Below are 16279 nucleotides of genomic sequence, written 5' to 3' on the forward strand. Positions count from 1 at the left end.
ACACACTCCGAAGCGGTGATTGTTAATGAGCTGGACATGAAAGATTGCCCTTCATTCAAACTCACCAAAACTTCCAGAGTTCTGGAAAGAAAGAGAAAAAAAAAAATAAATCAGCAGCCATAACGCGGTCAATCAAAGCGCATGCGTGCTTCGGAGATGCAGACCGTTCCACAGAGAGCCTTCCAGCAGAGGAACGCAGGAGATGGGGCTCTGCGCTGCACCAGGCATCACAAATGCCTTCCCAGAAATCACAGCACTAACGTGATTACTTTGTGTTACCCTTTCTAGAAACCACTGATGACTTTTAAGTGATCAAGATACTTAGCTGCTACAGGGCTGGACCTCGTGGCTTTCAGAAACCACTTTTTGGTCATTTTAGACCGAGCTTTCTTTTCCTCAATGTACGCTGCTTAAAATGAACAGCACGGTCTCTGCGGGTACGGTGTTGATTGCTCTTTGGAAATAATTTTAGCCTTCTCGATAGAGAGCTACCCGAGTAGAGAATATCCCTTCTGTATTCCATGTAGCATAGAATACTCCGAAAAGTTTTACGTAAAATAAATTGAAGTTCAACTGTAAAAATAACATTGTTTTGTCTGTTCCGTAAACATCTCTTTAGTCATATGCAGACATTATGGATAAAAATGTCAGATAATTATAAATGGTCAAGACTTTCTATAAATAGTATATAATCACTGCACACAAATAGTATGTAGTTTACATTTTACAAATTAACCCTAGAAGAAAACAACACATGGTGAATGTTAAACATAAGAAGACTCTTCAGCTTCTCTGGCTTGGATTCCCAAGATTCAGACAGTTTATATTCTGCATAGATGTAATTAAATAAAAATATAGATATCCATGAACTAAAATGATTAATCATTTATACCGTTCTTATATGTCATGAATTTTTATTCTGGCACAAATGCTTTAGTCAATATGGAGTTCAAAGCTATTTTAACTAATTTGGCTAATTTCTTTTTCAGTTTTAGTAAAAATGAAGTAAGTTGCTTCCGCTCAACTCATTTTTAAATGATCTGTGTTATGAATAATTGATCTAACAGAAAGAATAACTCTCATTTACTTCTAATTATTACTAGGATAACTGAATCGGAACAGATAAAAATAAAAAATTAATTCAGTTCCCTTCCAACGCACTAAATAAAGCCAACTATACCAAAACTGTTGTTAGTGGTGAGGTTTTTTTTAATGTGATGCTTTTTAATCTTTATTTTCAGTGGTTTGCGTTGCCACTCCTGAGAAACGCTGTGGGAAATCCGAGTCTGACCGGCACCACGACGCTGCCGAGCGCAGAGCCAGCGGGTGCGTGCCGTGCCGTCTCCCCATCAGGGCAGGACTTGCGCGCAGGCTGTGCTGGTGGAACACGGCCCATGTCCTGGCGGCTGCCCCTGAGGAAGCCGCTGTCTTTGAACTCTCAAACCTTTTGGAGATTTGCACATCATAAACACAGCACAGGAAGCGTTTTTCTGTCCCAGTCACCAGCCTACGGCCCGGTGACGTTAACGTGAGTCTTCCCGGTGTCCCGGGGTCGCATCCTTTTGCACCCTGGTGATACCTCTGCACCAGCTACGACCGTACAGGTGTAACCGAATCACAGAGCATCTCCAGTTGGAAGGGAGTAACTGAATTCAGCCCATTCATACTGAAGAATCCACAGCACACAGAAGTATTTGGGGATGGCAACTTTTCAGTTAAGCACAAATTCAAAGAGGAGAGATTAATTTCTTACACGTTTCATTTTCCCCCATTAGCCTTGTCTTTTTAAAGCATGGCTTAGAGAAACGCGCCACAGGCTCTGCTCCAGGTTTTGCACTTGGTTACGCCCAAGAAAGGGCATTCGTTGCGGTCGTGTTTCTTGAACATAAAAGCTGTTCAGCCTTTCTGCTTTTTCTGGACTTTCCAAAGTAATGGTGGGGGCCTGCCCGCTGCCTGATGCCGTAACTGGGATTCTACTGCTCAGTTCAAAGCCTGCTAGCACAGTGAGAACCCTTCCAACTGCTCTAAATCCAAATGTAGTACACCAAGTAATTTTGATTTTTAAATTAACGTATCGCGTTCTTGAAGAACCTAGATCCTTATATACCTCCTGCACTGACTTTATTTCAGATGATATTTTAACCTAAATACATTGTAGGTTTTCCTCAGCTCTTTTATCTTTAGTTGGAACCATTTCTGAAGTCTCTTGTTGGGCAAAACTCCCACTGACATCAAAACTAATTCTGCCTGTGCGCTAGCGAAGAACTGCTGGATTTGGCCAGTAACATCTGACTCCAGTTGCTGCCAGCTACTGGGGTCAAATTTCCAAAATGCTTTCAGATGCTCACTTTTTCCCCATTTCTTTTTTTTTTTTTTACAAAAATAAATGTGAGTCTATGATTTCCTATGGGTTTTTTTCTGCTGTCCAGTCAATTCCCTTTGCTGCCTGGCAGTATCATCCATCCTCCTGACTCGTGTGCATTCTTGTCAGTCAGGAATATTTTCTAACATCATTTCACAATGTTTTATATCCTCTGGCAGTTTGTTGATGTACACGATGCGCTACTACCAGTCCCAAACCTACGTGGCTGAAAAGGAAGATGCATGGGTGGCTGAGTACTGCTGCCAGCGCGAGCAGGCGCCATCGGAAACATCACGGACTCGGGCTCGCACGCTTTCCACCTGAGCAGCTACCAACCGAAAGACAGGTGAAAGCTCAGGAGAGCAGCAGTGTACTGCTGAGGCATGTTCTTGCTATCCTGGCAGTACCTGTAACTGCTGCTCCTGCTTCATTTTGTTCTCCTCTATAAGAAAGCCTACACAAAAAACCTGCTAAAATGATAACACAAATCACGTTATACAGAGCTTCATAAAAGTAGGTTTCCACATATCCCTTAGATCTTTAGCAAACAAATCCCAAGTTTTGCAGCGATGCTTCCTATAGTCACACCTCCAGGCTGCCCCCCCACCCCCCGAATTTGTCAGGAAAAATCTAGGTGCCCATCGTGGCTGATCCTGAAGGGTGATATTCGAACTGACTGAAATACTGCCTTTCACGCTAACGGTTTCAGTGTGTGAGAGAGACAGCCTGTCTTAGGAACTCCTGGACCTGTGACTTAGGTGTTGGGCTTTCCTGGCTTCCCTAGAAAAAAGCCAGCTCTCGAGACTTAACAGTCAATCCTGTTTAACTTCTCACTCTGTTTCTCTCTTACGCATTAAAGCTTGAGGCAAACTACATACTCCTGCTGCAACATGTATTATTTTCTTAAATTTATAGGGATGGTTCTCTCTTGCCTTCATATGGAACATCTGTATTAGTCTTTTTCTAGTGGTGTTCCACAGCCACCACACTTAGGCTATTTGGGATTTAGAAAAACAGTGAGTAGGGATGTCTGTAATCCATTTTACACGACTTGCCCAAGTTCCAGAGGGGCGGTGTGCGGGGCGGGCAGGGTCGCCAGAACACAACTCTGGCGTTTTAAGCTCTTTGTCTTAGCTTCAGAACATAGGCACGCTCGGGCACCAGGTCAACGACAAATTAACAACTCCTATTAGAGTGCATGAGTTGGTGGAAAGAGATCTTCACAAGTGGCACAAAAATCTCGGTCCAGCAGAAACGTCCAGGAAGAAACTTGCCATTAACTGAACAGGCTCGTACTGCAAAGTTTGCCCAGGCCGGCTATTACGGTTACTAAAATGGGGGGCTTACCCATGTTTTTAGTAGGTGCCACCGAGCAAGCCCCCCCCGCCCTCTGGGAATGAACTCTGCTGCCGGTGAGGTCTAGGCTCAGCTCCCGGGGCACACACCGCCTCCGTCACCGCTCTGGCGGAGCAGACGTCCCAGAACAGGGCACCGATGACACGTGTCTAACAAGAAGCGGGCCCACAGACTGCAGTAGGAGTGGGTTTCCAGCGCCGGGTGTCACGTGCCACCTCGCCGCTGCCGAGCTTCGCGTTCCCCCAACCTTTAGCTGTCAGCGGGTCTGACAAATACGCCGAGCAGCAGGCTCACTGAACACATCAGCTCTCGGCGCAGATACAGCGCGGGGGAACAACCAGCTTCCCTATCAACTTCCATTCTGATACACAGCTGCAGGGATGAGCCATTCGAGATCTTCCTAGGAGTTATCATACTCGCGCAGTTCTAGAAGCCACAGAGTGAACTCATACAGATAATTATCTCATCTTCAAACGGATGAACCTGTCAACATAGAAAACCACTTCTTTCCTGAAACTGTCATGTCTGTAGGGTATAAGAAATGCATTTTTTCCATTTCTTTAGCATCCACCTGTTTGATGGGCTATGTGTACTTCTGGTTCATATAAACAGCACCTCTTCAAACCTGGAGTTCCAAAAACTACATGGCCTATTTCTTCTACTCACTCATTCGCAACAGCCAGACAAAGATGTATACGTAAATACATATAGCGTTTACTTGGAACTGGCCACGTGTGTGAGGCCTTTAGCTCAGCACTCTGCATAAACTGTAAATATTTGGAAAATAAAGTGACATTCGGCAGTGATTCTATTTTTGGGGCACCTTCATCTCGCACTGGTGATTGTCAGTATTTTGCGAGTATCGGGTTCCTTCAGTAACGCGCAGATCAGCTCAGTGCTGAACCAGCCTGTGCCACCCGGTGACATCTCTAAATTGTTGGGCCTCTGCTGATGCTTTCTTCTGTAGACTGGGGGAATACAATTTCAAGGGTTATGAGACTGCAGTGATTTTTCATGATGCTCCAAGGGAAGGAGCAGCATAGACTTTGGTCAGCCTCCTGATGGAGGTGGTCAGAAATGCCTCAAAAATGTCTCCACAGACATTAAGTGCCTGAATTTGTAAGTCTGTATAGCCAGATCTCCCAACAATTATTTGATTTACATGACTATGCTCATATCTCAATTGCTTTCCAAAGGCTAAAGGAAAATTGCCTCTCCTGCTGCTGCGGTAGGTAGAACGAGCGAGACAAGAGAAGGGAAGGTGTCCGAGTACCACCCCAGCCCCAAGGAAAGAGGGTGCTGGCGTGAGGCGCGTGTCCGAGCCCTCGCCGTGCCACGTCCCTGTGAACGTGGTGGCAGCCAGCACCACCACGTACGCCAGGGCGGGCTGTCCCTCCGCTCCAACAGCCCTGCTCGCACAGCCCCACTTTTGCACAGAAAGGTTAGATGGATACGAGCTTGTACCACACGGAACAGAACCAAGTGCTGAGCTCTTGACAGCTGCTGCGGAACAGAGTCACCTCAGGTCAACCCCGAATAAAACCCACGAAGAATCAGGAAGTGTCAATGTTGATGTTGCTGTGGCAACCCGGGAACTCACCCCCCAGTGCCCGGAGAACCCTCTCCTCGGCGGGGTGCCACGTTCTGCATGGCTGAGGGTGTGGGTTTTCCATCCCTGCGCAGGGCAAGGGGACGCAGACCCCCGGGGCGACACTTGAGGTGCCGCTCATCGGGGCCCGCTCACGCCAGGCACAAACACCCAGGCCTTCTGCCAGCTACACCCAAAACACGAGGAGTCGAGCAGCTCTCTACAGCCAGCTTGGGAAACAGGGCTGCGGGCAGCCGCCTGCAGGGAAAGGCCAGTGCAGCCCTTCCCGCCGTCCCGCAGCAGTACCCAAACCCAGCAGCTTTGCGGGGCTTTTGCCAGGATGCTCGTTCCTATCGCCCGATCACTTCTGACACTGCACTGGAGTCAAGCGCAGCCAAAGAGACGTCAAACTGGGGCTAATGAGCATGTGGCATTAACATGCCACGCAGATACTCACAAACTCTACTGCTTTTTATGTACCGCGGGTCTAACGTGCAATTTTCCGGTGGTCCACGTTCCTAAAGCTATTTCATTGTAATAGGAAAAACTCGTGGTTTTTATTTACAGGCCATAGGCCTTGCTCAATGTGGAAGGGATTTTCCTATATTTCGTCTGTGAAGTATCACCTTTTGGATGGGAATCAGTCCTGGAAAACTTGGTCTGAAAAGAACTTTTACAAAACGTTCTTATTTATGACCAACGTTAAGCCCAAGATTCTTGCAACTTTCAACTGCATCGGTCATGGCCCGTCAGCTGGTCTACTAAATAATTTACCAAAAAATATAATTTGAGAAGACCCAACAATTGCCGTTCTTTCTTTCCTTTATGTCCAGGGCTGTTTTATTGTTACGGAAGAGGAATGTGGCCCACTGCCATATGTCACTACAGCTCCGGTCTGAAGAATTTCATACCCTGTGAAATACAGCTGACATTTCAATCCACAGTAACCTATTTGCAAAGTATTCATTTGCTCCTTACTTTATGAGTAGCCAATAAAAGACTGCCATTTTATGACCCATTAAAAAAGATGAAAAAATTAAATAAAATTGTGAAAGACATTTGCTGGAAGTAATAAATAATTTACCTCCAATTTTCACGCACTGAAAATTAAACTGGCAACTGCTCAAAAAGTTATTAAAATTATGGTGACAAAGGTATTTTAGAATCAAGTGCCAGCATTAAAACAGCTAAAATGCTGTACGTAGTAGGAAGGAAAAAATAGATCTATGTATTTAAAAGGGTGCTTTCCCTTAAAAAAACCTACCTCCATGGTTTAATATGTAGCGGTATTACACAGTTAGTATTAGTAAGCCAGTAGTAAGTGCGCCTATGTGTTCTAAACATATCTAACCATACCTACCTGTGTGTCTTTGCAGACATATACGCGTATACAAAAACCGCACACTGGAAAATCAGCAGCAGTGGTGGGAGAGGGGTTGGGTGGAACTACGGACTTCAGTGTAATTTTTTCGGGCCTGTCACTTGACCCCCGTGTAATTTACCATCCCCTACACAGCAGTCTAGCAGCACAACAGGGTGCCACCATGACCATACTGTGTTTTGGTTGTCACCTGAGGGATGGGGAAACTGGAACACCCTGTGACTGACAACGGCATGGTCAGGTTTTTGACACAGCAATAGTCACCACTGCTCGCAGCTGCAGCAAATAGGAGGTGTCCGTCAGGGCAAGCTTTTCGTGGCTTAGAGTTTGAAGGAAAAAGCTCCACTCTCAGACAATAGTGCCCTCCCCTCGGGAGGCAGCCTTTGCCATGCCACCCCTCTTTCTCCGGCTGAAGGCTGAGAAGCAGGGGCAGTGGCACACGTGGGGACACAGCTACTCTCAGCGCTGGGGCGGGGAGACAGCCCTAGGACCCTGTGTGGTGGGTGATGGTGTCTCACTGGGGTCAGCTCCAACAGCGTGTGGACACAGGGGTTTCATTTGACTGACCCGAGTTTTAAACTGTTGGCCATTCTTTGCTGCAGATACAGCTAATATTTACCCACACGCTCTCCCCAACCAAAGCACAGGGTTTCCGTTCCCCTGTTCTCAGTTAGCAAACACTCCAGGACCACAAATCTGACTTTATGTCCATGGACACATCCCTGCAGCAGGAGGAGGCAACACAAAGCCACCGAGTATTTCCACTTTTCTTGCTTTTCCAAGCTCAAGCGCCCCAGCGGCATAAGGACGCAGCAAGCTCCCTCAGAGCCAACCGTGCAGTTCCGCTGCGCCAAGGGGCAGCTACACCTGGGAAGCACAGGACTCTGTTTACTGGAGCCAACGGGAACTGTACTGGGGACGGTTAATAAGCTGCAGTTGCAATAAACGGTCAGTTGTTTTCCTCCCACCAACCACACAGGCATAAAAAGGAATATTTAATTATTTTCCCAAGGACAGCAAGACCTGCACTCTATGCAAATCAGTACGATGTTTTGGGGTTTGGGTGAAGACTTAGCACAAACTCTTCCCCCCGCCGTCACCCAGTGTAGCTTAGCGCTAACTTAAGTTCAAATTACAGTTCTCTTAGGATCCCCTCTTGTTACCCCAGAACTACCTAGCTTTCTCAGCAGAATGTTCAATACGCCGTTTGGGTTTGGCTTTCCATGGGAAATGGAGAGAAGTGCAGAGATTTGTAAGTATTTCACTGCTGGGAAGCGCTGGAGAATTTGAAGGAACTGGAAGCCAGCAATGAATTAGCTCTGATCTCATGGAATCATGGGAACCTGCAGTAACAGGGTATGAAATGTCATTATTATGTTAAATTAGTCCATTAATTCAGCTCAGGATACTATGTCCACTGCATAATATTAAGCACTTAGTTCTGCTCACGCACGCTTTCTTAATGCTCTGGGAACACTGTGTGCCCTATTGAGGAACGTGAAGGACTGCATTAGAAATTACTACTGATCTTAACATCGGATCCATATGTCTTAGGAGCCCGTTAGCCTATACAATTCATTGAGGATGTTTCCATCTGTGAATAGTTCCCATTACAACCTAATTGTGTCAAACTAAATGTATTTCTAAAATATTTTCAGAAGTTAATATTTATAACAGACATTAAGCCTAATCCAGCCATATTTCTGGTTTCCCCCCACCCGAGTTTATTTCTCTAGCTATTTTGGAGGGGGGAGATTGTACCATGTGAATAACCAGTGACTGGTAACCATCGGCTTTTTTATTTTTGTTGGAACAAAATGCTTGCATAGGAAAAAAATAAACAACTTAAGCGCTGGTACTGAAAATAAATGTTGAATCTCAGTGATTTCACTAATAAAGGAGTTAGCTCAGGTGGGAGAGGATCTGATTCACATCAACTCTCTTTATCCAGCGCTACTGGGGAAGACCAGCTGATTACGTTGAAGGATAATGTTATTATCAAATCAATGGGCCTAATTAGCCATGAGTAGGTCTACGATGGAGAAGTATTCCAGTCACCTGAGTGTAGAGGCTCTGGAATGAGAACAGGTGAAAACACCACGATTTGGAGATGGCGTCCTACTAATCTATGCGCAGGAGGACCTCACATGGCTGACTAGGGCAGCAGGGAGTTAAAAGGGGGCAGGCATAGACCACTTCCTCATTTCTTGTTTTGGTGTGGGCTCTCCTTCCAGCCCCGGCCTAGAAACTGCCGGGCTGCCGTGGCCAGGGGAGGCGGAAGGGCTTTGGGAAGGCTGGCTTTGGGAAGTTCCTTCCTTTTGGGAAGGAACAGAAGTCTCTGTTCTGATGGCTGGTACCTCCTTTTGCAACAGCGACCGCCTGCTCTCCTTCAGCGAGAGCTTCCTAAGGAACAGCTGAACAACTGGCTACCCGGAGGTAACTAGTGCTGTGGGTTTACTGTGCTTTTGCCTTTTCCTAGAAATGGCTGGTATTACCTAGAACGTGAAATATCTTAGTCAAGAAGCTACCTCTCAAATGAGAAATCCTATTGAATCCTAATCTTAATTACTCCTCTTCTCTCGGGACAAGATATTCTTCAAGCAATATGTAGTTACAGTGTAGTTTAGAGGCTGAGAAACAGACTTGGCAAATGGGTCCTTAAATGCACACTTGAACATTGAAACCAGTTGCCTCACTCTGCAGTGGCTAAGCGTTCGTCACACGCATCGCCCCTTACGTTAGCAAGTAGTTTAATTCTGGAGCCACATTAACTTCTGGCTTTAGTTGTCACAAAAGTTATGATAAGGCTGTTCAGTTAGTATTACCACAAAAAGAAGGGAACTGCAACTTGTTAGTTGGAAAGGCAATGGGAAATGCTCAACACCCTCCATGAAATATTAATCCTTTCTTAAACGACTCTCAAAGACGTGCAAGTCAAATCTGCAGCTTGCATAAACTTCCCTTCTTTGGCACGAATTCTCCAACCTTCCAAGATTTCCCAAAATTTTCCCTGTCTCAGCCAAGGAGGAAAAAGTGACAAAACAAAATTAATTACAGTAATTCCAGCCACAGAAAACACCAGTAATTACCTCCTTCATATGGTTTTCAGCTACTGGGTTCCATGTCACAAGAAATTAAGTTACGCGCAACTTTTCTCAATGCTCCTTCAGGCAGACAAAGATTCTACTCAAAGTGATGAACTTGATGAAGTTACAGGCTTGTCTGAACGAAGACATCTTGTGCATTTACCTACAAGCTCTGGGAATCACGTGGTTTTGTGTATTCGAGTATTTGCATGGCGGTTATGTGGGAGATGTACCTGGTGTTATTTGTGAAGAGCATCATATAAATGTATGTTTAGGCTTACTTTGTAATAATGCGTTCAGGATTTCTTAGCTTATCTACTTTGTATTTTTGTTCCATCTGGTAAAAGGAATGCAGAAAGACAAAGGCTAATTTTAACTTCCCATTGTTACTGAGTTCCTAAATACCACAGCCTTGAAAGGTCGGAATGTAGGATGAGCACAGCAGTGATTTTCAGTTCTCAAACACGCGTGTTGTAGGCACCATGACTCTTGGATGGAAACTGCCTGTGAGAGGTACCACTGCGGCTGCAGTGGTCTGTTATGCCAATGCTCAACTCATAAGATGTGAGAACTGGTGCTGGGTTTGGTCTAAATATTAGCTTATTGCCTGCTTTCTTCCTAATGCTTGCAGTGTTAGAAGGAAGTACAACTGTGTAATCTGAACAATAAGTTAATGACACTTTGTGTGTGGGAATGTAAATCTGCTTATCATTCACGCCCAGCCCCCACTCGCACACATTTCCAAAGGCATTCATATGCCTCCTTCGAGAGAACTAATGATACTGTATCAGCTCTCTTTCTATTTAGATATTTATTTCATATTTGCTTGAAGAATCGGGCCAATGTTTTTGAAAGCACATTTAACTATACCATATGCCTACTTAAATCATCCCTATCAAACAAGTTGTAGGATGATGCTCTGGTTCATTCTGTTCTGTTTTCCCTTCCTTCACAATGTGTTTATGTATATTTATCCAATTTGTTCTGTTCCTCTTGCCAAATTGCAGGTTTGAGATCTCAACTATGCAGGGGCAGCTGTGCTATTGTTGATGCCTTACAAAACAAAGGTCACAGACTGAGCCCATATCACTACAACTAATGGCAGCTGCGTGTTAACCATTACGGTATAGGCACAGAACGATCAGGGTTCCCGGACCCTCGGAAGTAGGAATAAATCTTACCTTGCCCTGTGGTAAGCAAGAACTCAAGTCTCACTTTCAAGAAGTAATTTTTGTGCAAATTAGCCTCTTAGAAAATATCCTGCTGTTTACTTAATTTATTGACATAATTCCTTCCTTGGTCTGGAGGAAAAAAATGTAACTCTGAACAGCCCCACCACAAAAAGCCAAAATCTGAAAAACAAAATGACAGCTGAGTTGGAAGGAATGAGCTCTTCTGCATGTAACTAATGTTAGTGTTTCTCACTTTCAAGATAGGATAAGAATTACCAGCTGTTCCAGCCTAGAAAGCTAACCACCACATACAGAAGAAGGCTACCACAAGATGACATTCCCTTCAGAAGAAGGTTGTTTCCAAACCTAGCCCAGCGACTCCAAGTAAAGAAACAGCAGGGCGGGACTGCTTCAAATGCCCTTTGTTTGCTAAGAGAGATCGATCTGCAGGGCTTGTGAATTCTAACCCGTTTGCCCCTTGGGTGGCCTGACACGTTATTACTACTTCTCCTGCTGCCTTTCAGACCAGAAGCCAAGAGCCCACAGTTACTTAAAAGTGTGTTTCTTAGAGCTACACGCAGCTTTTGAAAATAGCGAAGAAGAGGGAATGTAATAGCTGGAGTGGAGTACAGAGATGAGGCACATGTGGGCAGACACAGCTCTGAGAGTACACAGCTGGCTGTCTAAGGCTACCTCACCAGTGTGCTGTTAATTATTTAAAGGAGAGCACTGGGGAAACTACCATCACATCTGTCACCCACAGGCAGGCAGAACCTTCACTCATTGAGGGACCAGATGTGTTTATTCGAAACATGTACTAACTAGCTACTTAATGGGTTAGAATTATTAGCCAGAAGTTAATTAGGCAAACATATTAAACATCAGTCACCTTACTTAAAGCGTCACTTCTTTAACACTGCTTTTACCTTTTTAAAAGCCACTATCAACCACAGGAAAAGGAGGGTAAAAGTAAAGATGGCGTAAAGGCGCCACAGTAAAAAATAGATGTGTGAAATCTGATCAGTGTGTACTAATGAAAACTGCAGTGCTCCAGGTAATTGCCTTAACTGTGTGCCTCTCAATACTGTGAGCACGTGGGAGGGAGCAGGGAGGCTTGTTTAAGAACCTACAGGTGTTGGAGAAGAAAAGGAATTAACAGTGGAAAAAGTTTTTTCTTGGTATAGTCAAGTGGAACTCGAAAAAGGATGGCTTGGCTGCTTCCGCATGTAGTGTACATATCCCTGAAGATGCAAGCACTTGCATGGCACTCTGCCTGCACGATGAACTCAGAAACACGGCTGGCTGCTCTTGTTCCCTGGGAAATGAAATTCAAAAGTGATGTGTTAAGTTCCTGGCTCCCAGGTTCATGCCACAAGAAGCGGTGGATGGAGTAAAGGCGTAATATGCTCTATCTTTGGGCTAGCAGGGGCAGGTGGGGGAATAGTTAGGATCCTTTGTTAGAAGCCTGCCATAACAACCATTTTGTAGAACACCTTTCAGCTGCTCTGGAATGAGAGCAGCTGTCTAGAAACCAAACAAGGTAATTTGCAGGACTGAGCTTGCAATCCATTCATCTTCGCTGTGTCTGCTTTCACGTGTCCATGCTCTTCCTCTTAAATCTGGTGCTGGTATTTATAAAAACAGCACTTCAAAACCGGAAAGCAAGACTCAAAGTACCGCTGTTCCACTGTCAAGGAAACATCCTTCACTCGCAGCACCTAAAATTAAATAGGAAGCACGTGCTTCCTCTTTGTGTGCAGAGACTGTTTCCCAGGGAGGCAGAAACAGAGGGCAAGAGTGCCAGTGACGGCTCGGCCATGAAGTCCCAGCCTTTCAGCTAGTTGTAGTCTCCGCCTGCAGAGCTGCTGTAAGGAGTGCCCAAGGCCCCTGAAGTAGTGAGCAGGTACTTTTTGGTGCATCCTGTAAACTGCAATGAATATGTTTTAAACAGATTCCCACACAGTACTGTTTTACTTTAAACTGGTTTTTATGTTAATTTGTCAGAAACCCATAGGAAGAAACGCACTGGATTCACAAGTCTACCTCTGCAATTGCACAGAGCTACAAGCTCTTCCAGAAGACAGAACCTTGGCTTCCCTTCAGCCCCTACGGAGAGATGCTCTCAAAGCCATGTTTCATTGGAAGCTTGTGGTTAATTCCCATTGTCCTCAGCCCCGCATGGGATCCACAGCAAAACGCGGAGCAGCTAATTCTGCTGTGAGTCTGTACTTGAGAGATTAAAATCATACTACCAAAGCTTTGCCTAGAGAGAGAAAATTCTTGCCTGCATTCAGGCTATCACAGGCTACAAAAAGAAACTGAGTTTGTTTTAGCACTAGTTTGTCTAAAACACTTGTTTGTCTAAACAAAAATAGACAGTGGGCAGGTAATGCAAACCGTCGAACATAAACGGCCAGACAGCATTACTAAACATTACAGGACTTATTCCTGCTGTGGAGAAAACAATTTCTTTTCTGAAAGTGAGACAGAAAACAAAATAACGGTTTTATTTTCATATGTAGAGAAGTTGAGAAACTCCTTAAGAGGAAGACCCTGGATGCAATGGGTGGTTAACCTAGTTCCTGAAAAAGGTTACTTAAAGGCTGAAAGTGTGACATAAAGCATGGAGATGGAATATGGAAATACTTCTTTCTTCCCTCATCTTTTTATTCCAGAGGGCTAGGGCACAGTATCAGACTTGATAGACTTCACAGACTTATGTCTGTAGAGACAGAACCAAAAGGAAATCAGTGATAAACCAGAAACAGAAGAATTCTAAGATCCCAAGACCTGAGAAGTGACAGTGCAGAAACGGCACAATGCTGTCGGTGTTTCTGAATTCCCTGTGAGCTGCCATCCCATTCACAACCGAGTGCCAAACAAGCAAAGCAGCTGTTCTCAGCAGGAAGAACAAAGACTTGAATGACACAGGCTCCTCCTGTGAGAAATCTGCTTAATAGACAAATAAAAGCATGTCTCAAGGTAGCACTGCAGCTCAGAAACACAAAGCAACGTGCTCGCTCCTAGAGATCGCTTCCCATGCTGTTTTCCTTCTAGGACAAAAGTTCTTACTTTTTTTTACAGTTGTAAGAGTGTGAACTATTTAGTTTCCCATTACGTTCAGACTCTAGTAAGACTTGCTCAATAAGGTTAATTTTTCGCTCAGTAAGTTCTTATTGGAATGTCTGGATAGGAAATATATTTAAAGTTACCAGTAAACTTGTGAACTGGTGCTGTTGCCAGGAGCCCTTACTACTAGCAATACATTTCAAAAAACAAAAAAAAACAAACCACTGTTGATGGCTACCAGACTGGTTTGTGCGTTGTTGTGTGCATTGCTTCAAGTGAACTGCACACTGGAGACTAAACTTCAGTCACCTGCTTTGAAACTGGGGGCAACTAAGACTTTGGGAATACAAGCGTAGTAATTTTCTTTCCAACCACGCAAAAAATAATTCCTATTTAATCTTTGCTCTTTAAGTGCCACCAGCTGTTCATGTTGGACAGGATGTAGGAAGGGATATATGCCAACATGATTTGAAGAGAGGGCAAAGAAGGTCATTAAAAAACAGTAGTGCAGACTGTACCATCTCTGCGTGTGACCTGATTGTGAATTCAAGGTTTCACTTGCACTCGGGTTTATGTCTGTATTTGTCCTTTTTGCCTTGGTTATCGCTTAAGCTTACAAGCCCAAGGAGAAAGATACTGCCCACTTCTGTCCCAGGGCCCCCCTCCAGCAGGTAGAGTCGAGTGCCATTCACCACAAGGGCGCCCAAGTCGCCCCACTGAGGGCTGGAAACAGCGTCATACTTAGAGCAGTGATCCCATTTAACCTGATGTTTGCCTGTCTTTTGAAACACATAACGAACTTTATTTTACATATACTCAGATAGGCTTAGTCAATGTATTTCAAGTTATGAGAAGCTTATCTGTCTTGTTCGACCTGAGGGGTAAATACTCGCTTAATTTTTATGAGCTAACCTTAGAGCAACCACTGTATGAATCCAAGTGCAGGATGCAGAAGGGTGGAAGCTGGCCGGCAGCACTGCAGCTGCGTTAAAAAACTAACTTCTGCAGTTCTCTGAACCTTTTTTAAGAACAGTGGTATTTTCTCAGCCTCTTCGTTCATTCTGAATAATCCACTGCATAGACTAGACCTAACCTTTCTTGCTTTGCTTAGATGAGTATCTTCACGTGATCAAACTGGATGTTTTCAGTAGCGCCTGCAAATCCAGACTATCTTACTGTAATGCTCCAATGAGAAACTAGAGTTCAAACAAACCCAGCTAGTTCAGTAGTAGACATGTAAATATTCGCTACAAATATTTCAGTGAGGTACTGCACTCGTGCTATTTTAATCTTTAATCACTGTCACCTGTTCATCAAATAAAAGAGAACTTGTAAATGCTGGGGAAGTAACAGAAATGTATGCTGTTCCGATAGTCCTTCCATTGAAGGCAGAGGGGATTTTACCCCTGGCTTAGAAGAACAGAAGCTATTGGTCTGTCGAGTGAAGCCTACAGATATATTTTCTGAATGAGTACTCAAAGAACTTAGAGCAAAATGAAAAGAACAAAAGCAAAGGTAGCACAAGAACGCAGACTTAGAAAAATATACCACTTTTTCCTATATTGGCCTTCCAAAGAGGCAAGGGTTCTGTTTTCTTTCCAAAGTAAACGACTACAGAAACATCTGCAGTAACAGAGAGGTCAAAGACATCTCTGATTCAGTTTGATTCCCTGGAGCTGTGGTCGGCCACCAAATTCAAGCCTGAGCTAAAAAGGGGAACTAATTCTCTCAAATATTCTGCAAGACCTGAAAAATCTGTGGCTTTTAAATGGTTAATGTAGTACAATCTGAGTCCCTTTCATTAAAGCCGTTTAGTTGCAATGTTACACTTGCCCTCACAGTATATAAGTGATATCTCAAAGTACATGAAGCAAAGCAATTCAACTTGGGTTTGTCTCCTCATCTTCCTGCAGGGTGTACAGGGCACTCTTCCTTTCTGGATTATTTCAATATTATCTAACACTTTTTATAATGCATAGGTTGCTCATGTAGAAATCCCAATTGTCATCTGTTAGCTCGTCAGGAGTCTTTTGAAATGAGCTGGTTTTGTAAGCAGACTATGTAATTTTGCGCTTCAGAAGTGGCAGGACAAGAAGGTATTTTAAATGGCGCAAGCAGCACAGTCGTGTTGTCACATAACCTAAGGATACCACATCCATCTGCTACGTGGTACTGTGAAAAAACAGCCTTTGAAAAGAACGCTTGGTTAAAACTACAGCTGGCATTTTGGAGGCTCCTAGCTAAATGCAGCCAGCAGTTGGAAAG

General features: G+C 44.3%; 1 protein-coding gene across 1 annotated transcript in view; it reads right to left on the reverse strand.

Moving 5' to 3' along the window:
* The window catches only part of ANTXR2 (ANTXR cell adhesion molecule 2), a 101647-nt gene that overhangs the window by 49166 nt on the left and 36202 nt on the right, over positions 1-16279 (reverse strand). Inside the window, exon 11 of the mRNA XM_063335378.1 lies at positions 3-81. Coding sequence (XP_063191448.1) covers positions 3-81 — 79 coding nt within the window. The remainder of the gene's footprint in view (positions 1-2; positions 82-16279) is intronic.

Source organism: Chroicocephalus ridibundus, chromosome 5 (genome assembly GCF_963924245.1).
Source record: "Chroicocephalus ridibundus chromosome 5, bChrRid1.1, whole genome shotgun sequence".
NCBI lineage: Eukaryota > Metazoa > Chordata > Aves > Charadriiformes > Laridae > Chroicocephalus > Chroicocephalus ridibundus.